At 33.0% G+C, this 26,525-nt stretch overlaps 4 protein-coding genes and 1 long non-coding RNA gene across 16 annotated transcripts in view; 3 read left to right on the top strand and 2 right to left on the bottom strand.

The window, feature by feature from the left end:
* LOC108978829 (gamma-glutamyltranspeptidase 1-like) overlaps positions 1 to 726 on the top strand; it is a 10,715-nt gene extending 9,989 nt beyond the window's left edge. For both annotated transcript variants that reach the window (XM_018949297.1, XM_018949298.1), the window contains one exon: positions 197 to 726. In XM_018949297.1, the coding sequence (XP_018804842.1) occupies positions 197 to 484 (288 nt within the window). In that variant the 3' untranslated portion in view covers positions 485 to 726. The remainder of the gene's footprint in view (positions 1 to 196) is intronic.
* On the bottom strand, positions 374 to 7,228 carry LOC108978831 (C-factor). The gene is made up of 7 exons (XM_018949301.1): positions 6,910 to 7,228; positions 3,885 to 3,936; positions 2,571 to 2,761; positions 1,989 to 2,138; positions 1,679 to 1,899; positions 626 to 667; positions 374 to 460 (listed from the first exon to the last, which is right to left on the bottom strand). The coding sequence occupies exons 1-6, from the start codon at positions 7,033 to 7,035 to the stop codon at positions 664 to 666; spliced, it is 744 nt and encodes a 247-aa protein (XP_018804846.1). The 5' UTR covers positions 7,036 to 7,228; the 3' UTR covers positions 374 to 460; positions 626 to 663.
* LOC108978830 (thioredoxin reductase 1, mitochondrial) lies at positions 6,606 to 9,909 on the top strand. Of its 2 annotated transcripts, none has more exons than XM_018949300.1 (6): positions 6,606 to 6,831; positions 8,131 to 8,348; positions 8,401 to 8,531; positions 8,589 to 8,818; positions 8,882 to 9,638; positions 9,697 to 9,909. In XM_018949300.1, exons 1-6 carry the CDS (start codon positions 6,816 to 6,818, stop codon positions 9,824 to 9,826), a joined length of 1,482 nt encoding a protein of 493 aa, XP_018804845.1. In that variant the 5' UTR covers positions 6,606 to 6,815; the 3' UTR covers positions 9,827 to 9,909. The 2 variants fall into 2 exon arrangements, with proteins under 2 accessions (XP_018804845.1, XP_018804844.1); XM_018949299.1 differs by lacking the exon at positions 6,606 to 6,831 and adding an exon at positions 7,328 to 7,554.
* A 2,813-nt stretch (positions 9,910 to 12,722) lies between these two features.
* On the bottom strand, positions 12,723 to 25,106 carry LOC108978854 (max-binding protein MNT). Of its 10 annotated transcripts, none has more exons than XR_001994141.1 (9): positions 24,772 to 24,849; positions 21,827 to 22,456; positions 16,707 to 17,439; positions 16,391 to 16,550; positions 16,160 to 16,328; positions 15,739 to 15,863; positions 15,074 to 15,668; positions 14,202 to 14,537; positions 12,723 to 14,146 (listed from the first exon to the last, which is right to left on the bottom strand). XR_001994141.1 is itself a non-coding variant. In XM_018949355.1 (9 exons), exons 2-9 carry the CDS (start codon positions 22,314 to 22,316, stop codon positions 14,497 to 14,499), a joined length of 2,232 nt encoding a protein of 743 aa, XP_018804900.1. In that variant the 5' UTR covers positions 22,317 to 22,456; positions 24,772 to 24,849; the 3' UTR covers positions 12,723 to 14,496. The 10 variants fall into 10 exon arrangements, 9 of the variants coding, with proteins under 9 accessions (XP_018804900.1, XP_018804894.1, XP_018804899.1 ...); XM_018949355.1 differs by having other exon boundaries at positions 12,723 to 14,537; positions 15,074 to 15,397; positions 15,479 to 15,668; XM_018949349.1 differs by lacking the exon at positions 24,772 to 24,849 and adding exons at positions 24,049 to 24,307; positions 24,427 to 24,584 and having other exon boundaries at positions 12,723 to 14,537.
* LOC108978856 lies at positions 24,993 to 26,457 on the top strand. The gene is made up of 3 exons (XR_001994142.1): positions 24,993 to 25,099; positions 25,225 to 25,395; positions 25,468 to 26,457. It is a non-coding gene; the product is annotated as an uncharacterized LOC108978856 (long non-coding RNA).
* The last annotated feature ends 68 nt before the right edge of the window (positions 26,458 to 26,525 follow it).

The raw sequence follows: 26,525 nt of genomic DNA, 5'->3' as shown, positions 1-26,525 counted from the left end.
GCACGGACGGACGGACAGACGGACAGACATCCGGATTTCAACTCTACTCGTCACCCTGATCATTTTGGTATATATAACCCTATATCTGACTCTTTTAGTTTTTGGACTTACAAACAACCGTTATGTGAACAAAACTGTAATACTCTCTAAAAAAATTTGAATACAGTTTAAAGAAATTATTTGTACTTATTTGTAGGCAATCATAAAATATCTTATTTTAAATCAGTCATTAAACGAGGCTGTAAATGGAGGAAGACTGCATCACCAATTAGCTCCAATGCAAGTAGAAATTGAGCCTGAAGTATCACAATCATTATATGCATATCTCAGTAAGGTGGGTCACATTATAAATGTATCATCAGATTCGGGATTTGCTGCTGTGACTGCAATAGGTGTTCGTGACGGCGTTCCAGAACCATTTTTCGATCGACGACGTGTTGGAAGTACATCCACGGTGTCGCTTAAAAACAAAATGGTACATTAAAAATTATTATCAATGTTCGGAGTAATTACTTAAAGGTCAATGTGCTAATGGATCGAAACTTATACAAACTGGTTAACGTCTGTTATACAAGTTTGTTTTAAAAGTTTGTTCATGCAATAATTGTGATATTAATATACTTACGTTAGGTATTGAATGGAGAAGTATTAACTACTGTAGTTTCAACTATTTAATCAAATAAGAAATAAAATTAAAATTGGTAAACTTATTCGGTCAAATAAAAAGTTTCTGTTTTAATACCATATATATATAAATGCCTATGCTAGCAATTATTTGTAATTTGCAAATATACCATATATCTATATGGATATTATAWCGTTATTGCTATATATTGTTATTATATAGAGAGCATGGAGAAAAAATACATACAAACATTCTAGAACCGAAATATTCTATGGTTATAAATTGGGCGGAAAATGGTCCTTGGGGTGGCGTTGGTCGTTTTGGCAAATAAGTTTTCACAAAAAGTTAGCAATTTTCATCCCGTTTTTGACTAATTAAAAATACCTTACAATTTTTTGTAGGGAGAGAATTTGTGCAATATTACCTGTGAAAATTTCAATAATGAAATGTACACTACATTGTGACAAAAATACACCCGCAAATTGCATTTAAATTCCCCGGGTTAATTATATTTCAAAAAAACCTATTTTGTTGAGTTGGTAGGACTGTTCTAATTACTATGCCAGATTTTGTTTACAGAAGCTGCTTAAGTCGATACACCTCAGTAATGCGTTGCGATTTTTACAACGGATAAAAATTTCAAACAAAGATTGTCTAAAATTTTGTATTTCTAACCAAATTTCGTGTGCGGAACGCCCGAAATCTCTTGCGAGCCCATTCAAATGATTTGGTGGAATAGATAAAACAATATACGCTTAAGGAGCTGAAGGCTATCCCAAAAAATGCTTATGAAAAGTGTTTCGAAAACTACGAATATCGTTATCATAAGTGCGTTATATCTGATGGGAATTACTTTTAAGATGACAAAGTAATTATTGATGACTAATTAAATATTTTGCGTTTTATTTACAATTCCCGGGTACTTTTTTGTCAATATGTAAATTTCATAAACTTTTCCGGTGATAAGTAAAATATATCTATGATATACATATGTCAATTTGCAAATACCAATTAAACACGAGAAAATAAACACAATAATAAAAGATATTCTACCAAGGCAATTTTTGACCGTCATATTGATAGAAACCGCCATTATTCATCTCGTTAAATTTTAAGAGAATTTCTATGATCATCCTTGAACTAGTGCTCACATCAAGCGGTGCATTATCGCCCCCCATGTCAGTACGTACCCAACCGGGATGTAAACATACACAAAGGATTCCGTCTTTAAGGAGGTCGATACTCATTGATTTCGTCGCTGCATTTAAAGCAGCCTACAAAAGAAACATTAAAATTTATAAAGTATTCAATTACATAAGTATATTGTATATGTTTGCTTTGTGCTATTATATAAGTATTTTACCTTCGAAGTGCGATATGCGTAAATGGCACCATCTGTATTGGCTTCAATGGAGCCAAGAATCGAACTCATGTTTATAATAGCGGCCCGCCTAACACCCATTCCAATGTTTTTGCTAGTTATTGAAGCCCGTTTTAAGAGTGGAAGACAAGCCTAAAAATATGCCAAATTTATTATCGGTGAATGTGCTATCAGAGCAGAGATTGTTAATAAATACATAACCAGAGAATGTCAATTAATTATTAACATTCTATGATAATAACCTTCACAAATACTATAAATTTTCCTTATAAGAACAGTGATCGGACGGTATTCATGACAACAATATATGCTAGAGTGACTCGATCTGAAAAATATACAGACAGACGGACATGGGTAAATCGCCTAGCTCGTCATGCTGATAATTTACATTTACCCATGTCCGTCTGTCTATGTCTATATATTTTATAGATTCTCTGACAGCTGCAAAGGCTCACAACTACTAATTTTGCTTTAAAATCTATACAAAAACACTTTATATTACCGATACTTACTGGCTTCAAGTAATTGAAAGTGTTATTATTAAGTGTTATTATTAATATGTACCTTCGATAGCATAATTGGTACAACAGTATTCGTGTGTAAAGCCTGCATCAACTCCTCTAATTTAACTGTGGTGATACGAGTAGATTTGGGAGCAAAGCCAGCATTATTGAATAAGACATTCAATCCGTCATCTTTCACTACTTCACTAATTCGACTTATTAGGGTTCCATAATTATTAAAATTGAGCAAATCTGCAACAAGACAGAAACTGGTTTTACAACTATTATAACACAATCTTACATAACCTTCTCGACACCTTGAGTACGCGTCAATGTATTACAGAGAGAAGAAATACAAATTTTAACCATCGGTAAGCGCTTTACTGTTTTTCAAAATATTCTCTATTATGATTTACACACTTTTGCATGCCTTTTGAACACAGCAACCGCTTCTGTAGGTATCGAAAAACATTGGTCTCTTAGCTTATTTTTTGGCGAAGGGTAATAAAAAAATGGCATTCGGTGTCACGTCAGGACTATACGGAGGATCACTTATCAAATCGATGTTATAAGTTGTCAAAAATGAAGTTGTTTACGCGTAATACCCGTAAATCCACGGTACAACACCTGTCACGATGTCATAGACGTGTCTCGAAACACCGCTATTGTATTTTTTATAACATTTCTCTCGACCAATGTGACAAATTGTGTAGATTTACCGTGAACAAATTTCTTTTCTCAATCTCACGATAGCTCACATGACGATCTTGCAATTTTAGTTTGCACCCTTCCGGAACTCGTATTGGTGTGATCTATCACCCGGATTCACTATACTATCGATAAACACTGATGGAGCAGAGAATGTATAAATAACCAGAGAATGTATAAATAATGTATGTTTCTCTGGGTCATGTTACCAGATCCCGAAATATAGAAGGCAATCTACGTAGTGACATCTGGTATAAAATTAGGGGCAAAAATTAAGAGATGTTGCATTTTCACACTGATGATTTTACTTAAGCACCCGAAATTATAGAGTTTTTCTACGTTCTAGTTTTTTTGTGTTTTTCATATTTCCTCTAAATCGTTCATCCTAAATTTCTAAAGATGTGTGTCGTGGTTGTTGCGATAGGTGAAAAAGGGCAACTTCCGATAGAATTTGAAAATCTTATATTCTTTTGATATGTTAGTATTGGAAGCAAAGGCAAATTATAAGAACGACATTTAACCCAATCACTTCCATTTATCAATGAATCGTGGAGAGCTTGTATACTTTATCACTTGTCAAAACATGCATACATACATAAATCGAAGCGTCAATATTCAATATTCATAATTAAATTTAATTGGATAAATTCTAAAATAGATACGTTACCGATCTCCAAAATATGAATTGATGAGTGACTGGCGGCTAAGTCCTTTAGTTCCTAGAAAGGATACATCAAATTTAGATATTATAAGATTAATATGAAAAGACTTTTTGAACATAAAACTGTTTTATACAAATACATATTAAAAATATTAGGAAGTTCTAAGATGTTAATGTGCATCTGATTAATATATGTATGTATATTCTCTTAATTTGCACACGTCTATAAAAAATTCAAATAAAGAATTAAGGAAGGGTTAAGTTCGGGTGTAACCTGAAATTGACATTTCTCCTCTTTTTTCAGGTGTTGAACAAATTTTATATCAGGCATACATATAAGGACAGCCAAAGATCGTGTATAACCGAACTTGGATAGTTTGAAATCATATTTGGAGTCTTATTAATATATACAATATGAAGATAACTCACACACTGATCACATGTATTAGTGCTTGAGTAATTTGTACACCGAGTATGGTACAACCAATATTTATACATATTACTTTACTAAGATAACTAACATATCGACTGATTTATTTGGTATAAAGCAAATCGGAAGTTTCAGGGTCTTACATAAGGTATATGGTTAAGAGTAATACTGACCGATACCTCATAGCCAATCGAATGTTGTATGAAAATCTTTATATTGGGTATATGGGAACTGGGAGAAGTATTTTTTAGATTCAAGGACACACTCCTCTGAATTGCATTAAGATAACTTACATATTGGCCGATATATGCGGCGTTAGGTCAACCCGAAATTCGAAAATCTTGATATTACGTATGTAGGGGAAATATGGCTAGATTTTGCCAATTTTTTTTACTCAACGGCGCCCCTCAAGAACTTCTTCTAACTTTAATAGTAGATTTCAATATTTATTTTATGTTACAATTTTGACAATGGACTAAAATCGGTATAAACCGTATAAGTGTAGTTTTGTGGTAGAAAAGTATGCGGTTGTTATCCGATTTCATTTGTTATCACACTATATTATGAAATGATAGAGAGAAATTTTTGATATACCTGTAGCAGTTTGTGAAATATATGTATTAAACAAAATATTGTGACACAGAGTCACACCCACTTAGCACTGCTTATAAATTACAGATAGCCTTTCTCACTCATCTTTAGTAAAATTTTTGTTTAAATTTTCTAGCTAATGGCTTAGTTATGACACTCTATATATATACAGACACATATACACATCTAGATGTGTATAAGAGACAGGTTTTTAATCAAGTTATCGCTTGTACGTCATAATGACGATACGCATATCAATTTTGTCTTTGTCTTTTGTCACGTACCGATTTTATATATTTTTGGATTAACAAGCACGTATCAGCCTATATCATTTAGTTTTAGGTGGTACAAAGAACACTTTCACATGTAACTTTTAAAACTGTGTACAATTATGAATGCGAATTAATTTTGAAACTAAAATTTATTTTATAGTATATTTTCAGTCAAGCCTAAGAGTGGGGATGTTTTGAAGTATATATGAGTGAAAAATGTGCGCTAGTTGATATAGATTTATTATTTGTTGTAAAATAGTGTATTAGCAACTGCCAAAGGTCCGTTTCCTGGTTTTAACATTTTCAGATGGTATATATGTATAACAATTGTTGATTGTAATCGATAATAATCGCAAAATGTACACTTCTAACTCAATTGTGTGCGGTAGGATGTGGATATCCACTCCTAATAGTAATTTCAATATGCTGTTGTCAAATAACGAGAGTCAAATACTCTCGCCATTATGAATACATAATAAGGGCCCTGGTTTCTGGCTTAATTATTGCATCTTGTAATTTTTCACTTCATGACATAATACCATCCCCCAGAGTGCAAAAGAACAGGTGTCCTAAGTGCAATTTTTACCTCAAGTTATCGCTATCACGAACATACTGTTAATTACAGTTTTTTCCATTTTCAATATTTAAAATGTTGTTGCATTAAAATCAGATATGCTAAAAACTAAGTGAAGTTAGGTAACTTTAAAAAGGCTAGGCCTGATTAGTTTGCAATTTCGACAATTAATGAAATATCTCGATACTCTTAAAATAATAGTGGTATCAGCTATCATTTCTTTTACGGAATACAGTTCCAGATCCCATAATTTTTGGTAAATTTTATGTGATAGATTAAACCTCCAAATAAGACTATTTGGCAAACTAAGTTTTAATTAAATTTAAAGAGTCCTCTATTAAGAAATAAAAAAAATATTTTTTATACTGACGAAAAAGTTATCTGTTGGTATTAAATACATTCTTGCTTCTGACTTCTTGGTTAAATATTGAATATCTATTATGTATATATAATTCATCTATAAAAGATTAACAAGTGAATTAACATGGCACAAAACTTTAGATTTTCATTTAACTGACGTCAATACAATATTATTTGAATAATTAAAGAAATATGCGAATATATCAAATATTTAACACTTTCTGCCTTTATGTCACAATTTTAATTAAAACTTTTTTAGTAAGTATGAACAGTAAACAAAAAGTTATCCAATTTTAAGTGAACGAGTCTTAAGTTTAACTTTCATTCTAAATACGTTTAATAAAAAATATTTCGTACCAAAACGTTATGCCTACCAACCAAACCACCGAAAGCAAAGAAAACTACATATTTTGGTCCGATTGGACCAAAACGGCAACGCTAAATTGAATGGAAAATTGGAATTGTATCAAACGGAAAGATGAGCATAAAAGCGAAGTAAAATTGGAAGAGAGTTTTATTTCAACTAGAAATTTGAAGAGTTTAGATATAGTTTTTGTTTGATCCCACTAATTAAGTGATCATTTATTACCTGACATTATTTCATTTTTTTAAATATTATAGATAGCTTGAAGTGGCTTCAAATTGCTGTTGGAGTGATTTTCGTGATTTTAAGCTTATTAGCAGTGCAGAAATTAAAAGTGTGTAGCATAATGGCGCCTATAAACAGTATGTACCGTATAATACAAATTTACTAATAATTAAAAAAATAATTAGCGTATGATAAAAAATATATGTGTATCTTACCGTAGCTTTGTCGAAATCTCTGCACGTTGCAAAAATATGTTTAGGGGGCTGTGGTAATTTCACAAGTGTCTTTACAATACCAAGGCCCAATCCACGATTGCAGCCAGTAATTAGTATAGAATTCATTTGAGTTTTTCAATTGATTATTACTGTAAATATCAACTGGTATTTTATTTCAATGCGCAATTATAGCTCACTACTGGAATTACGAAAATTTCAAAGAATTGTGAGTTTTTTAAGCAAAATGTTCGTGTGCTAATGGAAGAGGTCTTCGAGAGGTCGGAATCATGAAAGTCATTTTGCTGTCGGCAAATTGACTTGTTTTTACATTAAATTCCAGTGGAATGCTATATTCCATGCAGTATTCCATGAATGTCAATGAAATGTCAATTATCCAATGGTTAATTTTTAATAAATCTGCTCTTTAGTTCTTGTTTTTAATATAAAATACGGCGCATCTTTGTAGATTTATATTAGTTTAATATAGCGTAAAGAACTTTTCAATGTTTATAAGTTATAGTACAAAAGTTTTATTATCAGTTGCACGTTCAAGGACCCAATTACCGAACAATGTGACATTCTACAAATTTAACTCGGAATATTTTTTAAGAAGAATGATTACATATATATCATCAGTAAAAAAGCGTAAGCAGTAATGGCAGATACTAATAGGTTACTGGAATTAATAAAATGACGTTACTTATATTATATTTGTATGTATGTATGTATATAAATGGAAGTTGTAAAGTGCTGAGTCATTTAGTCTATTTCACAATAATTTTATAGCATTAGTTAGAATGCATATTTTGATTATATTTGAGCAAAAATGTACTATATATACAATTGCACGTATTTATTTAAAAAAAAGTGTATGAAAACCATTAAATATCCCCAGCTTGATTGCACACAGTTGATTTCCCTCCTAATTAGTTATAAATATATATGTGTTATTGAAAAAAATTATCTTTAATTTAACACGGTTAATTGCACAAACAAGAGAAAGAAAATGATCCTCCAGGCCACTGTCAGTTGTGCAATTTTCAGAGGGATACTGTAATTTGCAAACATCTGATGTTTTATTACTTATGTACATATGTATATACATTCGTGAACTTAACAAGGGTTACAGCGAGGTTAGATTGGTTTCTAAATACTTTACTTTTCCTAAAGTTCTTATCCTCGACCGACATATACATATAAAAAATATACCATTATTTATAGATGAATATGACTACGACTTGGTTGTGATTGGAGGCGGGTCGGGAGGACTAGCCTGTGCAAAGGAAGCGGTGGCTTTGGGGGCAAGGGTTGCGTGCTTAGACTATGTTAAACCGTCACCAGCGGGTTCTAAATGGGGTCTGGGAGGAACTTGTGTGAATGTTGGATGTATTCCTAAGAAACTTATGCATCAAGCAGCTCATTTGGGTGAAGCTGTACATGTAAGTTTATCTAATATGCTCTAAAAACTTTATAAAAATATTTTGCTCACAGGAATCTGTGGCATATGGCTGGCAAATTCCAGAGCCAGAGAAGATATCATCAAATTGGAATAAATTAGTTCAAGCTGTCCAAAATCATATAAAATCTGTAAACTGGGTTACCCGTGTTGACTTACGAGATAAGTAAGTAGAATTTCAATATATAGTTAATAGAATATAAAGTAAGAATTGATTTTATAGAAAAGTGGAGTATATTAATGGCTTAGGTTACTTCAAAGATCCTCATACTGTAATAGCTAAGATGAAAAATGGAACAGAACGGTCCATAACTGCACAGAATGTGTTAATCGCGGTAGGTGGACGTCCAAAATATTCACCAATACCTGGGGCTGTAGAGTATGGTATCACTAGTGATGATATCTTTAGTTTAGATCGTGAGCCAGGAAAGACGCTTGTTATTGGCGCTGGGTGTATGTATTGGTTACAAACCTGTTCAACTAATCAAAAAATTACAACTCTTTCATATCTTCCAGATATAGGATTAGAATGCGCCGGTTTCCTTAAAGGCTTGGGATACGACGCTACAGTTATGGTGCGTTCTGTTGTTTTACGAGAATTCGATCAACAAATGGCGGGCATTATAAAAGACTCCATGGTTGAGCGTGGGATTAAATTTTTGTTTACCACATTGCCAAATTCTATCGAGAAGCAAAATGATGGTCGTTTAAAAGTTAAATGGACCAACTCCAATACAGGCGAAGAAGGATCAGATGTCTTTGACACAGTACTTTTTGCTATCGGTCGCAAAGGTTTAGTTGAGGACCTTAATTTAGGGGCGGCTGGTGTGGAAGTAAAAAATGATAAAATTCTAGCCAACGATGCAGAACAAACAAATGTTCCACATATCTATGCGGTTGGTGATATTTTACAAGGCAAATTAGAACTAACACCAGTAGCTATACATGCCGGCCGTTTACTGGCCCGTCGACTTTTCTCAGGATCAACACAGTTGATGGACTATGCCAATGTGGCTACAACTGTGTTCACTCCATTGGAATATTCTTGTGTTGGTTTGTCAGAGGAAGTGGCATTACAAAAATATGGTGAAGATAATATAGAAGTTTTCCATGGTTTCTACAAACCAACAGAGTTTTTCATACCTCAAAAAAGCGTTCGCTATTGTTATCTTAAAGCTATTGCTGAAAGAAGCGGCGATCAAAAAGTACTGGGATTGCATTACGTTGGACCAGTAGCAGGAGAAGTTATGCAAGGATTTGCCGCTGCAGTAAAGTAAGATTTTTTTGTATTATGGTAATCATATGTGGTTTTATAAAATTTGTGTTTGCAGAGCTGGCCTCACAATGAAAATTTTATTAAACACTGTCGGAATTCACCCAACTACTGCAGAAGAATTCACCCGGCTTTCCATTACCAAGCGATCTGGTCTGGATCCTACACCTGCAACTTGTTGCAGTTAAACGGAACGATTTATAGCAATATAATTTTAGGCAATGTCTAACATATTCTAAAAGAAAACAATAAATTTATTAATGTACTTAAATACTGTTTTTATTAAAAAAAGTAAAATATCTTATTGCAAATCCATTGAACTTTTTTACGTACGAACGAATAAAAGAACCTTCAAGACCTGACAAACATGTAAAGTTAGATATCGCCTAAACAGCAGCCGTCTCTTGGTCACCTTGTGTTAACAAATACACACATCCACTATTTTTTAACTAACTTGCAAGATTTAGTGTATCCGGATGTGCAGACTTCAACTGTATCAGCGAATCAACACAACGCATCCAAAGTCGGTTATACTTCATCAAAGGTGATAGACTCAGTAGATAACAAGAAAAAACGGTAGCTTCGGCATACCCTTCACAGGTGCATTTTTTTCAGTAACTATGTGTTCAGTTTATATGGAAGCTATACGCTATAGTAATTCGATGTGAACAATTTTTCCGGAGATTATATTATCACCTTAAGCAGTAATCCATGTGAAATTTCAGTAACTATATGTTCAGTTTATATGGAAGCTATACGCTATAGTAATTCGATGTGAACAATTTTTCCGGAGATTATATTATCACCTTAAGCAGTAATGTGAAATTTCATGATTCCGGTCATAAAGTTTGTATGGCAGCTATATGCTATAGTTAACCGATCTGAACAATTTCTTCTGGATTACATTTTTGTTAAAAAAAAAAAAAATCTATACCGAATTTCGTGAATATATTTTGTCAAATACAAAAGTTTTCCATACAGAACTTTTTTCCGATCGTTTAGTTTGTATGGCAGCTACATGCTATAGTAAGCCGATCTGACCAATTTCTTCGGAGATTACATTTTTGCCTTAGAAAATAATCTGTGCCAACTTTTGTGAAGATACATTGTCAAATATGAAAGCTTTCCATAAAAGAAATTGATTCCGATCGTTCAGTTTGTATGGCAGTTATATGTTATAGTGGTCCAATATCGGCAGTTCCGACATATGTGCAGCTTATTGAAGAGAAAATGACGTTTGCAAAATTTCAAAACGAGGGACTAGTTCGTATATATACAGACAGACGGACGGACGGACAGGCAGACAGACGGACATGGCAATATCGACTCAGCTCAACATACTGATCATTTATATATATACTTTATGGGGTCTCCCACGCTTCCTTCTGGATGTTACAAACTTCGTGACAAACAGGGTATATGCTCAGGGTATAAAAAAGATTTCCTAATACCATAACGTTCCTCATTTTCCTTTGTTTTTCGACTAGATTCGTATAACTATTAAATCCATTTTTATCTAGAAAAGACTCAGGTTTAATTCCATCATGCCTACGACGGCAATTGTTAAGAACAAAATACTAATATTAACGAATAATAATAGCTATTTTAAAAATAATTCCGTATAACACACTTCATGTAATTTTACCGTCCCACCATCAAAATCAACCTCACTAATTGTGCTAAAGAAGCCGAGGTCGAAAGCTCGACATTTCCACCACAATTATTCTCTCGCTCTGGGACCATACTACCGCGATCAGCTACAGGAGCCTGTCGAAGTACTAAATTTCTAACTAGTAAAAACTTATTGGAGGAAATTTTCAACCAAATATAAACAGAAATCCGTTCCCAAAACAGTCGGGTTTTAGCAACCGGAACGGCAATTACTTCAGGAATGTTTTCTGCCGCTACAACAACAACGGAAATCCGATATGGGATGGATCAGATGGGACTTGTAAGTCAGGACCGGCCGTCCATATAGGGGACTTATGTAATTGCCTAGAGCGGTTGAGTTTTAGCTATTTTTCTTTACATATTTTAGTTATTTGTTTACTTTTTTATTTAAATCTCAAAATTTTCTGTTATAAAAATCTTTTTGTGTTCTCCAACTCTTAACATGAATTCAGTTGTGTTTGATTTTTAATTGAAGACACATAATTATAATTATTTTTAAATAATTATGTTAAATGTTGGAATATGAGTGTTTTTGTTTTATAATGAATAATTTTCAAATATTAACTAATTGAACTACGGGCGTGTCACCGTCTGCTACACCGCGAAATCACATATCTAGGTACCCGTCCAACCGATTTCAACCAAATTTGTGACGAGAAATTATTCTCATTCCTATGACACATTGCCCTCCTTTCCAGTGTACAAATCATGAAGCAATTAAAATAATTGGATAAAACTTTGCACGAATGATACCTTTAACGTATGCTACCTTATGACCCTAAATTGTCCAAATCGAATCAGAAATGTTCAAGCTCCTAGGACCAAGTATTTGTGTCCGGTGGCCGTGTGTCCGTGTGTCAAAAATTGGTTGAATCGCGTCAATACTTCCCATATACCTAATACAAATATTTTTGAGCTTCCGGGCGTCTTTATGCTGTATATGTATATCGGCCAACATGGGAGTTATAGAAATGAAAATTAGAGAGCGTATTTTACTTATATTAGTGTATCTTTCTGCCTAAAACAGATATAATTGACTGGAAACTTGACCTTACCCCCATATAACTAATATCAGGATTTTCAAACATCCGGCTGACTCTATTCTTTACATGTTGCAAGTGTATAAAAATACACTGCCTTAATTGGAAATGAACAATGTGTGTGTCAGTACACTTTTTAGAATGAATATGCATTAGGAAGGCTGTATTATTTGTCTAAATTAGGCGCTGAAAAAATTAAACTGCCAATAAGAAAATAATTACAATTTGATCCGAAAAAGTTTGCAGGATGTTTCGCATTAAATAGTTAATTAATTATGGATTATGAATCTTAATTATGTATATTGAATATTCCGGAACGAATTTGTATGTTAAAATAAATAAATAATATTTTATGAGCCACAAAACTTAATAATTAATAGTAGTGTAAAAATGGGGATATATTTCCAATTTCATTTCAATGCAATCACATAATATACATATATCATATCCAATTAAATTTAAGTACATTTTTAATAAAAGGAAACTGCAATTATGGCTCGGTGGCCTAAGTCAATGTAGTGTTTAATTATAATTTATTAAATTTACTTTCCATGACCTAAAGTACAATAGTAATTCTAATCTTACATATATATGATATATATATACACCTATAAATACATATTGTACATACTTATGTATGTAGATTCTTGTGTATATAAAAACGCACACTGCGTTTTCAAGTCGAATTCCGTTGCTAAAGGACCATTATGTTTTGTTTCCTTGCTCATTCATTTTATTTATTTTTTTATTTATTTTGAAACTTAATTATTTGCCCTGCTTTATTAGTTATAATACATAATTATGCATTGAACGTTAATTTTTATTAATTCGGGACTCTAAGACCTTTATTCTCTATGTTATTTTGTTTTCAAATCTGTTTCAATTGTACATACGTATGCGTGTTTCTTAACATTTATTGTTTAAATGATGTATATGTTTATATGTATATTACGAGTTTCGATAAAATTCAGTAGCATACGAATTTTTACAAATGTACATGGTATGTGTCCGTATAATAACATGAATATTGTGGAGACCATTAATGCAATAGATATTGTCTTCTACTCATTAACGTCGGTCTTAATAGTGTACATAGACATATATAAGTAGATATTGTTAGAAAAATAAGAGTAAATTTGTATTTTGTCCATTGGTGGTTCTTGTTGCAACTGCGTTTCTACCCGCTGACATATTATCAGCTACTGGATCGCTTACTTACGGTGGTGTCATATATATTCCAAATTATGGATGCGAACCTCGTTAAATACAATTATCATTGAGGTAATGTATGTACATACTATATGTATACTATATGCTAACGATGACCAAGTATGTATAATTTGCATACAAATTTATTTCTTTGTACCAAATTAATGGCTAATTTGTAATACAGTATTATTCAGGCCTGATATCAAAGATGATGAAAAAATATTATATCGCTTTGAATTTTTAATGACGATCCAGTAAATAAATATGTAATTTATGTAAACACAATGTTTTTCCTTGCAAGTAAAATTCAATATTCGCATAGTCTCATTATATTTAAACTAACTGGCAAGTTTAAACCATGTTTGCATCCAGGATAACACTCGTTTTAAATGCACAGTACCATTGAGGTTTCTTCATCTCGTGGTTATTTACGTTTACAATCAATATACGTATGTATCTACAATATCGACTGTTATTATCGATGATAGTCGTTGTTCACTGCTGCTATTCGTTATATTGCACATGTAAACTTTAAATTGGCTTTCACTTACAGAAAATCTTGCTATTCCACCTTTGTCTATGTGAGACCTAAAAGAATATGGTTTTTTAAGTTTAAGCTATTTCTGCTTATCATTATACACACCTTGATCTTAAGACAGTAGCACAAATATGTTATTTATTTATATATGTATGTATGTATATGTATATTTCTAAGGGTGTAAATTTTAACGTTTTTCTTGTCATCTGTATGAATATTTACTTATTTGGATTTTAGTGACACCCTCTATTGGAATAGCATCTTTTTATCATTAAATTTTGCATTCTGTATTTCTTCGATTTTCTATCATCTGTTGGTATATGCTTGAATGCCAAATATGATATCTTTGATTGAGAATACGGCCGAGATTACGCTCGTAGTGATAATTCACGAACATGGTTCACACCAAATGGCATCCCCGTAAAGCTTGGAGCATTATAGCTATATAGGAGATAAAAAAGAGTTACGAAGAGGATTATTTAATAATGAATATCCGAATTCGGTGAATTCTATTACAATCCTAAACCTAACTAGTATTTGTTCAGTTATAATTTTTATAGAATTCAATAGAATTTGTGAAGAGTACGTTAATAGAATAGTTTGAATAATGTAAAGTAATTTCAATAGGGTTAAACTTTATTCTCTTCTGAAAAACGTCCTCTTTATGAATGTGATTTAAAAACTTTGTAAAATCCAGGAATTCTACTTTCCAGCTTTAGCGTAGAGTTTAGAGTACAAATTTGGTGTTTATATTGTCATTGAGACGAGATTTTTCGCTTTCTTAGTACTTCTACAGCACTTGTACAGTTGCGTTTCGTTTAGATAACCCAAATAGGCAATCAACGATGGAAGAGGACATTCAATTGGTTAAGAAATTATTATACCACATGTGTTTCTGTATAAATAAGACAATTGTCCGATACCGCATATATTACTGTTAGTTAAGAAAATGTTTAAATATTTGCAACAATAGTTACCATTATTTGTAGAATTAACACCATTGTTGGGCGAAGAAGTCGATAATATGGTCGTTGTTGTCGATGATGTTGCATTAACAATGGTTGATGCTGTAACCGGAGCTATTACTCGACTAGTACCAAGCCCAGAGCTTGCAAATTTTACATTATTTGGAATACTGACTGTCACACTCCGTCCGCTAATTATACCATTTAAAGGACGTGGCGGAGATGATGATATTAAAGATGATGACGATGAAACACAACTCGAAGATGACGGTGATGGAGAAGGAGTTGATGGTGTTGGTGAGTCACGTGTAAGTGACATAGCCGAAATGTTTTTAGCTGTCAACGAAAGCGCCGCATTGCTTACATTTGTAATACTTCTGTTTGCTAATGCAACATTTGTATTTGTAGGTGACGTACCGGTTGGACTAGTATAATCAGATATTGAAGCGGATGACTTAATCTGATGTTGCTTGTGTTCAAATATGGCGGGAGACTTTGTAGCCACATTAATATTGGAAGAGCTTTTGTTGCCATTCACACTGCTCGAAATATTGTTATTTATGCAAGCTTTTGATATCACAGGTGATAGAGCAGAGGGCTGGGGCATCTGATAAATACATTTATTTCCAGATACGTAAGAATGTTCATTCAATAATAGGATTACTTCGTTAACTTACACTAGCGCCGACTGGTGAGGACATCGTCGTACTTCCATTACTGCCGCCACTTGATAACGAGCTTGACGAACTATAAAGTATGCTTCCACGTCCAGACGAAAGAGACCGCGTTTCATTTGAATTATCTAAAATAGATTAAAACTAAAATTTTAGAACGTACCATCTTTGACTTTCTCGCAAATATTTCAAATTTACTGCATGCATTACAAATACATACGTATGATGAAATATACAGCCACATTTTACCAGATATATCTCAGATACGTTATTATGTAATCATGGATACCGTGTTAACTTGTTCTTAAAATTATATTGGGATATATTATGGATGTATGAATGTATGTATGTACATACATATGTATGAAGTTATTCGATTATTAAATTTTATTAATTAATTATTTATGTATGTGTTAAAACGTACCTTTTTCGCAATTGTTCAAATCAAAATCCAAAAAGGGACCTGGAAACATTTGCTCATACTTTGGACCCAGTTCTCGTTTTAATGACACAAGCTTAAGCTGTGAATTTATTTTCATTTTTGCTAACTGTTCTACTTCGGCTTCTAGTTCCTGATCTTTCTTTTTAAGAGTCTATAAAATCAAAATATACAACGATAGTAACAAGGAAACTTAATGAACACGGCGCCTCTTACTTTTACATATTTAATTGCTTCACCAAGTATAGCCAAATTTGACGTCTTTTTGCGTTCGTCTTCCTTTAATGGGAGTTGATTTTTTAACTGCTCGTAGCATTCTTTGAGATGTGCACGCCGGTTTTTTTCCAACTTATTGTGCACTTCACGGGTACCAGCCCTAAATGTAGAATAATAACTTTTTATAATCTGATATGACGTATATATGGAAACGTACATATTCACAAACATACATACATATATAGTATAACTGGCATATGCATATGCACATGTAAATTGTATACGTTATATACACATATACATAAATATAACTTACCCATTGCTATTGGAACTTATAGTTCGCCTTCGCCCGCTGGCACTTATCATGGGAGTCATGTGCAATAGTGGATTAGTAGTTGCCGAATGTTGTGTTGACATCATCTGTAAATAGTGACTACCAGTCGAGTTATGTCTTGTCAATGTTTCGTCGTCTTCAATGCAAGGTAATGCGCTTCCGTCTTCAATGATCATTTTCCCAAGCTCTCCATTTTTTAAAAGTGGTTGGTTGGCTGGAATTTTATGGGAAAGTGAGAAACTGCGTATCCGTGAATGCATCTCATCAACTTTTCTACACGCAATTGGCGGTGGGGTAAGAGGTTCGGAAGGCTTATAAATTATTGACTGTGGGGCTGAGGTGCTGTTGATCAGCGAAAATTTGGAAGGTACCGAGTGATGCTGCTGTGCTTGTTTAGGTATGCTTATCGCCTTAGACGGTATAGAATATGTATTAGCCGCCGGCGATGCAACGCGCAGACCATCATTCAGTAACATTTGTTTGTTAGCAGCAGCGGTCACGACAACAATATCGCAACTGTCACTATCTACAAGTCTATATGCTTTTGACTTTTTGAACTGCTCATTCTTCCCCTTAGTTAGGTCCTCTTCTGTCGCAGGTGGCTGCTGATGTTCTTGTGGTTTACTTGAACATCGAACAATAGGTAGTACTGAGAATAAGGCAGCCAGCCCATTCTCTGTTGGAGATGATTTTGAATTTGAGGAAAAAGCATCCTCTAAAATAAAGTGAGAAGAAAAAATCAAAAAAAAACCAACAAGATAAAGTTATGTACCATACGTGTGCAAGAAAAAATAATATTAAACATTATGATATATAAAAGCATACATACCATGGAATACCAAAAAAAAAAWAATAATAATTTGGACGAAATCTTGGAAAAAATTCAGCAGAAAATTGCTTTATTTTAAATGATTGAGAATATATGGTAATGTCAAGGGACAAATCATTGCTTTCCAAAACTTAAAATCTTTTCAAAAAACCTTTCTAGTCTCTCAGTTCGTTCAAAACTCAATAATAGGGAACACAATTTGTTATTCGATTATTGTTTTGAATGAACATTGTTAGATATTAAATATCATATATTTGTTCCTAAGAACAACTGACTACGGTGGTAACTAGACTTTTCATGCATTTTTGCTTTCAGCACATTGTTGTTGTTGTAACGGCTATCTAAACCCCGGGTAGGTGGTAAGATTCAGGTCGGTTATCATCGAAGTCATCTACCAGTAAGTCCAGAAAACTTGTTGTTTCAACGGGGCTGAGCTTACAAAGAGACAGTTAGAGTCATAGAGGACTCGTGAGATATATTTGATATTTCGGGATCAATTCTGAATAAGTAGGAGTTTAACCTGCTTCAGTATCCAGAACGAAGTTGCACAAGCGTCACTATGAATTCTCGCAACACAGGTACAGGAGATTGGAAGATTTCACCTTTTTAATGCAACTCTGAACCTCCTCTACGTTGAAAGTAAAGTGCGCCCAGTATGTTGGCATTTTGCTCAGCTGTTGTTTGACTTTGTCTATCGAATGATACTGCGTGAAACGTATGAGAATTTCAATGTCAATTCGATCATGATGCCTCCTCGGATTAGGCAAGGTCTTAACAGTAGTCTAAAGTTAGCACACTCCGTTGGTGAGGTTACAGGAGCTTTACCCATTGCCGATTGTCCACGGAAATAAAGTCAGGTGGTTTTTCGATCGAGATATTTATGGGTAGATAGATGGTCTGATGAGTGGGTTAACATAGGTCGCCAGGATACGATATTTATCAGACAACCTATAGTTATGGTAATATCAAGCGAGCTTTACAAGTGCCTAAAATTATTCTATCTGTCGCCTAGTACCTAACAGTTTTACCCACGAAGTAGTGCATATATATTCGGGTGATGTGTATATTAAATATTTCTAGCTTGGACGGCAGCTTCTCGGCTTATGAATGAAATTATCTTCTCTATCGTACTCTGAAGTCCATCTCAGTTGTAGTAGTAGCCAAGGGTTTGTCAAGGTTGTCTTGAAAGTGGTATGTAAATGGTGGCTGTTGTATAAAATTCGCAAAGGCGGTTGTCGCACTGTGGTGTTATATTGCAACGGAACTGTAGGGTGTTGTGGGGCAGACTCCTGCAGCATGGGCAACGTGCGACAGACTCCATCACTAATGATATTGCTCCTTGATTGAGCTCCTGGGGACCGTAGAAGTTCATTGTTAAACACTCGATTGGAGTGCCGCAAAGGCTTGTGTCATAGTAGTGAGTTGGCAGAATGGAGCTACGTAACTGGTGGTTTACTACCTGCTTGTCTTATGGTCTGAATAGGTCTTAAGATGGCTCTACGCATTGCATGTGTTTCACCTAACTGGCACAAGCGCAGCATAAAAATGGCATTGAGTCCAACCCCGGCATGGAGTTTGCGGAGCAACTCTGCTGGTAGGAGTGACAATCTTACCGTAAATAGGGTTAGATTGGCGAAATAACAGCCATTGGCCAGATAAAATCTGGGTTAATTCTGATAACGTAGAAGCTGTTACCTTGGGAATTGGTCATCTAATGGTTGTTTGTAGCACCCAAAACTAATATTCCAGATATCTTAATTATACACGTCAAACTTAATCTCTGTCATGAAGTTTGTATTGCAGATGGGCGAAACCGAGCTACTTTCATACCCACAAAACATATGTAAAAATGTAATAACTTAACCACACAAATCGATTTGGTAATTCAGTAACTTCACGCCTAATGTTTAATATAAATATCGTTTGGAGTTAAACCACAATAAAAAAGGACTCAACTTTTAAACTAACTCAAATACATAAATTAAAAGTACTAAATAAACATGTCATCATGTACGTTGTAGTGTAATATAACAATATTATACTAACGTCAGATATAGAAATCTCTGATCATTTTATACATTCGTAAGTATATTTATACCCTGAACAGGGCATATTAAGTTTGTCACGAAGTTTGTAACACCCAGAAAGAATGATCAGTATAGCCATGTCCGTCTGTCTGTATATATACGAACTGAGGGACTGTTTTTAAGATATCGTTTTGAAATTTTGCAAACGTCAATTTCTCTTCAAGAAGCTGCTCATTTGTCGGAACTGCCGATATCGGACCACTATAACATATAGCTACCATACCAACTGAACAATCGGAATCTATGTAGTACTGGTATGGAAAACTTGCACATTTCACAATGTATTTCCACAAAAGTTGGCACAGGTTATTTTCTAAAGCAAAAATGTAATGTCCGAAGAAATTGTTCAAATCGGTTAACTATAGCATATAGCCGCCATACAAACTGAACTATCGGAATCAAGTTCTTGTGTGGAAAACTTTCACATTTGACAAGATATATTCACGAAATTTGGCATAGATTATTTTCTGAGCCAACAATGTAATCTCCGAAGAAATTGTTCAGATCGGATTACTATAGCATATAGCTGCCATACAAACTGAATGATTGAAATCAAATGCTTGCATGGGAAAGTTCCTCATTTGACGATATATCTTCACGAAATTAGGTATGAGTTATTTTTTATAGACATAATGTAATACAGCATACAGCTGTCATACAAACCGAACGATAGGAATCAAGGGCCTGCATGGAAATCTTTGGCATTTGACATGGTATCTTACGAAATTTGGTATAAATTATTTTCTAAGGTACGAATGTAATCTCCGAAGAAATTGTTCAGATCGGCTTACTATAGCATATAGCTTCCATACAAGCTGATCACATAGTTACTAATAGAAATGCACCTGTGAAGGGTATATTAGCTTCGGTGCAGCCGAAGTTAACGTTTTTTCTTCTTTTTCACTAATTTTAAGACTTCAGTCTTTAAAAAAGTACTTGCTGAAACTACTGTTAGTTTTTTTTTCATGCACAACTGGTTGATTAGTAGTAGTTTTGCAAACTATCTGTAAATTAATAGGCCTGAATATCCTTATTATCACAAAAAAAGCTCGTCAAATATATTCGAATTAGTATGTTAAATACTTTGAAAAAATAGAGGATTTAAGTATAGAATAAGTCAACTGAGTTGCTAAATCATTGTTTAGAAATAGCTAAAATTTGAGTTCGAAAGTATTTTAATTAGTATGATGACATCAGGTTGTAAAGATTTGTGATATTGAGTTGTGTTATTATAGAGTTTCTTTTCAGAAAAATCTTGCATTTATTCTGCCTTATACTCAGGCTGTTCTTTTCTCAACTTTTTTTAGGTTCGTTTGCTCATTTCTCGAGATGTTGCCCCAACCTGGAAAAAAGTGCGAGCAATTTCAGCCCTTCTCAAAACGTAAAGGTGGGAATTGCTCAGCGGATGCTTACATATCATTTTTGAACTAAATTATTCTATTTTTATTTTCTATAAAAATTGTCTACTAATTATAATGAATCGTCCAGTTTTGTTAAGCTCAATGCTGCAAAATTCGAATGGGTTATTTATCATTTTTTTGTTCTTAAAAAACCTTTAGATTAATTTTCATATAAAAACATCTTGGACTTGAATAAAAAAAGTAGTCTTTCAGTGAGTATACCTATAGGGTATGTTAATAACATGCCAAACATGATTACATTCATTCACGGTTTCGTAATTAGCAACGATTTTTAATATACTACTATATAACGGTAAATGCCCACAATTATTTAACCGCCTTTGACCCTCAGCTACGTTCGAACGTCACTCATCCATTCTTTGTTTTTAAAGAATTCTTCAAAAAACGTCTGTACCTCAGCATGAAACATGACTTTGATCTTCCAAGACTGGTGATCAGCATGTTCAGTGTTGAGCTCTCAAAGGGTATATTTAAACCTCTGTATCCAAATCAACACTGGACACCAGTAGATCGTGACAAAAGTTCATTTGATAGGGAGAGGAAGCAGATGATATATTATAAGCCCACTGATATCTTATCAATAAGCCAATGATAGAACAACAGAAACAGTGTTTAATAAATTTAATAATATATCGAAATGTATGCATCCCTCAATGCTTAAGGATGTAAAATAAACAATTGTTTTTGATAGTCATAAAATTGTTATATTTGCCTATTAACTACTACAAAAACCAAATTTTGCTACATTACGCTATCATCACTTACCGGATATACTAGTTTCATTGACAGCAGTATCAGTCGTAGTATTCGTTTGTATTGATAACAATTTGGAGGAATTTAGTATTTTTGGGCTGGCTTTCAGTGCTTCAATTGTTCCATCGTATTCATTCATAGTTCTGTTGTTATTATTCTTACGCTGACTAGGTTTCATTTCAACTAGCAGTTGACTTCCAGTAAGAGAACTGTTACTGTTAGTTATGATCACCCCGTTTGTAATGTGATGAAACGTAGTACTTGCAGTTGGTGCAGAAGAGGAAACTTTAACCAAATCCGTAGTGGATCGTGTAATTCTTGCATTCATAACATTATTGTTGTTATTTCGAACACCATTTGCTATATCAAAACCCAAAGAGCATTGACTAATATAGGGTTCCCCGACAGATCCATTTGAGGCAGTAGTTGGAGACCTCTTCAGCTTCTCTTGATGCTCAATATACTGAGCAGCATCTAGGAGTACTTTCAATCCTGTCGACATAGCAATTATAATTAGTTTAATTGAATGATGCACGTGACTTTTTGTACTCTACGATGGAAAATAAATTCAATAGATAAAAAATGTTTCGAGGAGCGTCCACTTTTGATGCTGGAAAAGATGGCCAACTCTTGAATTCAATTCTGCAAAGGAGGGGAAAATAGTTGTAAAGTAAAAAATTGAAAAGCAATGAATTCACTAGAAAATTTTTGTCGTTGCATACCAATTTTGAATTTTGTCATTTTAACAAATATTTGTTATATACAATGATTCTAGGGAAGTTCGTGTTAAAGGTAGTACAATACTTTCTGATATAAAAAATAAAAGTACATATACTTTGGCTAAACTCTTATTGAAAAACCATCATATTAAAATTGTGGAATATTACACATTGATTCAATAAAAAAATTTGAACAAAAAAGTTGAACAAAAAGTACGTACAAACGTTTCCTGCTTTAACACTCAATAAAAAAAGTATAATTAGTTTAAACAAATTGAATTAAAGATTCCTAATCTACAAGCTGTAAACACAAAACCTTAAACCGATTCCAAAGAATACTACATGTAATACATAAATCGTATAAATAGTCGATAAATAGAACTCAGGAGTACATTTTAGAAATCAAAGCAAATTTAGTTATTATATCCGTAAATAAAATTATGTAAGCTTTTATGTATTTGATATTTTGATTTATATGTATGGTTATAATATAGACATATATACATATGTATGTATATATTCGTATAATATCGATATTGGCATGTATGTATGTTCATTTTTCTTGGTACGAGAAATTATTCATCTACTAAAACAGTATCCTCTTGCATGCTTTAGCGTCAACTCTCTTTGAAAAGTGCACCACTTTGAATATGAAATTATTAATCAAACAAGGGAGGAAAGTTGGTTAAAATACGTATGTATGTGATGAGAAGTGATTGACCTCACATAATGCATTTAAAAATACATTTGCATGGACATATGTATGTATGTACATATGTACATGCTAATCCATAGCAGATCGTTTCTGATGCAATAGTCCTTTTTTAAGGTGATCAGTTCCTAGAGACTGAGCATATGTACATTTGTATACATTTACTTCTATACAAAAATATGCAAATATATTCCAAATATATATATGTATGTAAGTACATATGTGTATAAATAAATAAATACTTAGATTGATCTAAATATACATATGTATGTATGTATGTATGTTTCTTTTTTAACTTTATTTCCGACTGAACTTGTTTTAACTATAACGCCTCCAAATCCTATTCAATTACTCTTGCCCTCTTCAATTGTAGTATGGGTATTTACTAGTGCAATTTTGTACTGAATTTTTGTACTTGTTTACCGAAAATTTCTTATTGGATGTGAATTTAGGCAATTGCTGACATTTCGCATTGTTGTTGTCATTTTTTCTCTTATGATTAACTCTCTTCATTTACATTGGAAGAATAGAGTGATTAAATCTTTTTGCACCTTTTCTTTTGTTTTTAATTAGTGCATATGGCTGCAGATTGGCAAAAAATCATCCAATCTCTTTAAGGCATTGAATTTAACGATTATTTTAATAGTCTTGCTAGCACTTTGGAACAATTTGTCATCTATTTCAATGTAATGTTTCAAGTTTTATAAAATGCACTGTGGTTAAATTTTACAAAATGTTAAATATTTTCAGCTACCGATCCACGGAACTTAGGAAGAGCAATTAAAAAGAAACAAAATACATACATTTGCACGTAGCCACACACATCTACATTTATTGCCTGTGTTGGCTGAACTTGCTTGTGTTCGTGTTCACGTGTTGTTTTTTCGTTATTGTTGTCGTTAATGTAGCGACTGTTGCTTTTGTTGCGTTTTACAGTGTTTTGTTAAGAACTTTTATATGTGTAGGGACAAACGCATAGATGTATTTGCGTTAATACTGATTGCCTTTGTTTGCCCTCTACTTGCAAAGTCGATAGCCACGAAACAAAAACACCACTATGGCCTAAAAATATACATATATGTATATGTAAATATAATTCTTATATACATTTTGCAGTTAATTTTTTTTAATATCTGCATCTCTATAACATAGATACAAAACCCACGCATACAGCTACGTACACTCACGCCCAATTGCACACTATACATGCATTCATGTGAAAGAAACAAACGGAACAAAAAGAAGAACTTATCGCCATATACATACAAATGTATGCATGTACGTATTATTTTAATAAAAATTCACGAATTCTTGAAACTTTTTCACTTAATGCAAGTACTAAGTATTTCACTCAGACCTTTTTAGTTTTTTTCTACTACGATTAGTGCATTTATTTTTTATAAAGTAACAGAGATGACGTGTGAATAAAAACTTTGACGATGACTCGTTCGCAATTCAATTATCACGAGTATTTACATGTATTTTCTGGTTTCTGTTTTATCAAATACTAAAAAATTTCTCTTTACCGATTCGCAAAATTGTATGTATGCGCGCGACACTGTTATGTCTATCTGACTTTGGCTGACTAACTGCTGGAAGCCTGTTTCTAGTAATACATTTGTTGTTTTTAGTTGCTCTCTCGAACACGATTATGTGGCGAACCCAACTACGATATGGATGTGTTTCTTTGAAATTGTATTGTAATGCGTTTCATAAATATTTGTTTGTGTGAGTTGTTCGAATTATATGCATACGACATTTGTCAACTTTATGCATCAACATATACTAACATATGTACATACAAACAAATAAGTGCAAATACAAACTGGCCGTAATAGAACTAAGTATTTGAGTGTAGGTACTTGAAGAGCGATAATAAATAAAAAAACGATATCAAAATTTATATTACGAGTTAAAAGATACGTTGCACAACTCTCACAAATTATAACCAATTTCTCTGCACAATTATACTTATGTAGACATGTACGAACATCAGCATACATATATTTTTACAACCTTATACAGATGTGTACAGATTAATTGACTGAATAAGAGTACCAGAAAAAAAGTGTACCATTCATTTGTATGAAATACTCATTTCAGCCAGAAGCTTCTGTGTTGCCATATTACACATATGATATTAAAATACGGTAAGAAATATTTGTAAAATATTTTTGCCGATTATACTCTACTTTAATTCATAAAATTTTCTTTTCTTCTAGCTTCCTGCTTAGCAAGATATATGTACATATGTTTATACATATATATATTTGCGGCACAAATTTCAACTTTAGCAAACATAAAGGTACAATGTGTTATGTAAATTTCTTATAAAATTAAAGCGAGATGGCAACTGAAAGAAATTTCATATGAGCAAATTAAGAAAAATGTATTTATATTTGTAAAATTACCTATTCTACCAAGCGCATGCCCTCTCTTAACTGCACAATTCTCTTTAAAATTGCAAATGTAAGCCATTCCAACTCCAAAACCAAGCCACTCAAAGGCGAAGTCTAATTGGACAATAGTATACTCATCGAAAATAATGAAAAAAAAAAATGATTTTTCGCTTAGAAGAATAAAATATAATTATAATGAAAATTAACATTAAAAAAAGCGTATTAAGAACTGATAAATCCCATAAATAAAAAGTATATTAATTTTCATAGGGGTATGTTTGCCAGCAGTCTAAAGCTTTGGGCTGCTTTTAGGTCTTTGTTTATTACTTCTGTTTGCTGAATTGAAAGAAATATTATTATTCACATCCCAAAAATAAGAAAAAATAATATTTAAAAACAAAAGCAATTTATTTGAGACGAGATAAACATGGGTAGAATATTTTCCCTGCCTAGTCTTCATAGATATTACGTATTAACAGATTTAAGACATACATTACCATACTTTACATGCACTAATTGATTGAAAATAATATTTCTTTGTAATGAAAATTGTCAAGGATTTGGCACACTACTTTAGTTCTCAATTATACCATCGTACATTAAATTAAATTTGCATGACAACTATTTAATACACCACTATTTAGTATAAGAATTTAGGAGTGGCAGAGGGGAGGGAGCAGATGATTAACCTGCAAATCCATAATTCGGTACAGATTTTTGTTCGATTTTAAAACATTCGTGAATAATTCGTTAAAGAAATATGAATCAGTATTCTTTTAAGATCGATGTTGCCTTTTTGATAGATAACTTGAACTCCACTTGCTTATACTTTTTTTTAAAAAAGCTTATCCATTTTATAAATGTTTTATAAATATTAATAT

Source organism: Bactrocera latifrons, unplaced genomic scaffold (assembly GCF_001853355.1).
Source record: "Bactrocera latifrons isolate USDA-ARS-PBARC rearing strain unplaced genomic scaffold, ASM185335v1 scaffold_128, whole genome shotgun sequence".
Taxonomy (NCBI): domain Eukaryota; kingdom Metazoa; phylum Arthropoda; class Insecta; order Diptera; family Tephritidae; genus Bactrocera; species Bactrocera latifrons.
The sequence above is the reverse complement of the archived record's forward strand: the minus strand, read 5'-3'. Positions and strand labels throughout refer to the sequence as shown.

What these genes read in the sequence shown, in the direction of transcription:
- LOC108978831 (XM_018949301.1), bottom strand. Translation starts at nt 7,035, where the DNA reads ATGAATTCTATACTAATTACTGGCTGCAATCGTGGATTGGGCCTTGGT. An exon ending in GAGATTTCGACAAAGCTACG is followed by an intron (nt 3,937 to 6,909) that starts GTAAGATACACA and finishes TATCCTTTCTAG; the next exon opens with GAACTAAAGGACTTAGCCGC. An exon ending in ACGCATATCGCACTTCGAAG is followed by an intron (nt 1,900 to 1,988) that starts GTAAAATACTTA and finishes TTTCTTTTGTAG; the next exon opens with GCTGCTTTAAATGCAGCGAC.
- LOC108978830 (XM_018949299.1), top strand. Translation starts at nt 7,413, where the DNA reads ATGTTTATAAGTTATAGTACAAAAGTTTTATTATCAGTTGCACGTTCA. An exon ending in TATATCATCAGTAAAAAAGC is followed by an intron (nt 7,555 to 8,130) that starts GTAAGCAGTAAT and finishes CATTATTTATAG; the next exon opens with ATGAATATGACTACGACTTG. An exon ending in ATTTGGGTGAAGCTGTACAT is followed by an intron (nt 8,349 to 8,400) that starts GTAAGTTTATCT and finishes TTTTGCTCACAG; the next exon opens with GAATCTGTGGCATATGGCTG.
- LOC108978854 (XM_018949354.1), bottom strand. Translation starts at nt 22,316, where the DNA reads ATGTCGACAGGATTGAAAGTACTCCTAGATGCTGCTCAGTATATTGAG. An exon ending in ATAAGTTCCAATAGCAATGG is followed by an intron (nt 16,551 to 16,706) that starts GTAAGTTATATT and finishes TTCTACATTTAG; the next exon opens with GGCTGGTACCCGTGAAGTGC. An exon ending in TGTTAATTCTACAAATAATG is followed by an intron (nt 14,538 to 15,073) that starts GTAACTATTGTT and finishes TCTCCTATATAG; the next exon opens with CTATAATGCTCCAAGCTTTA.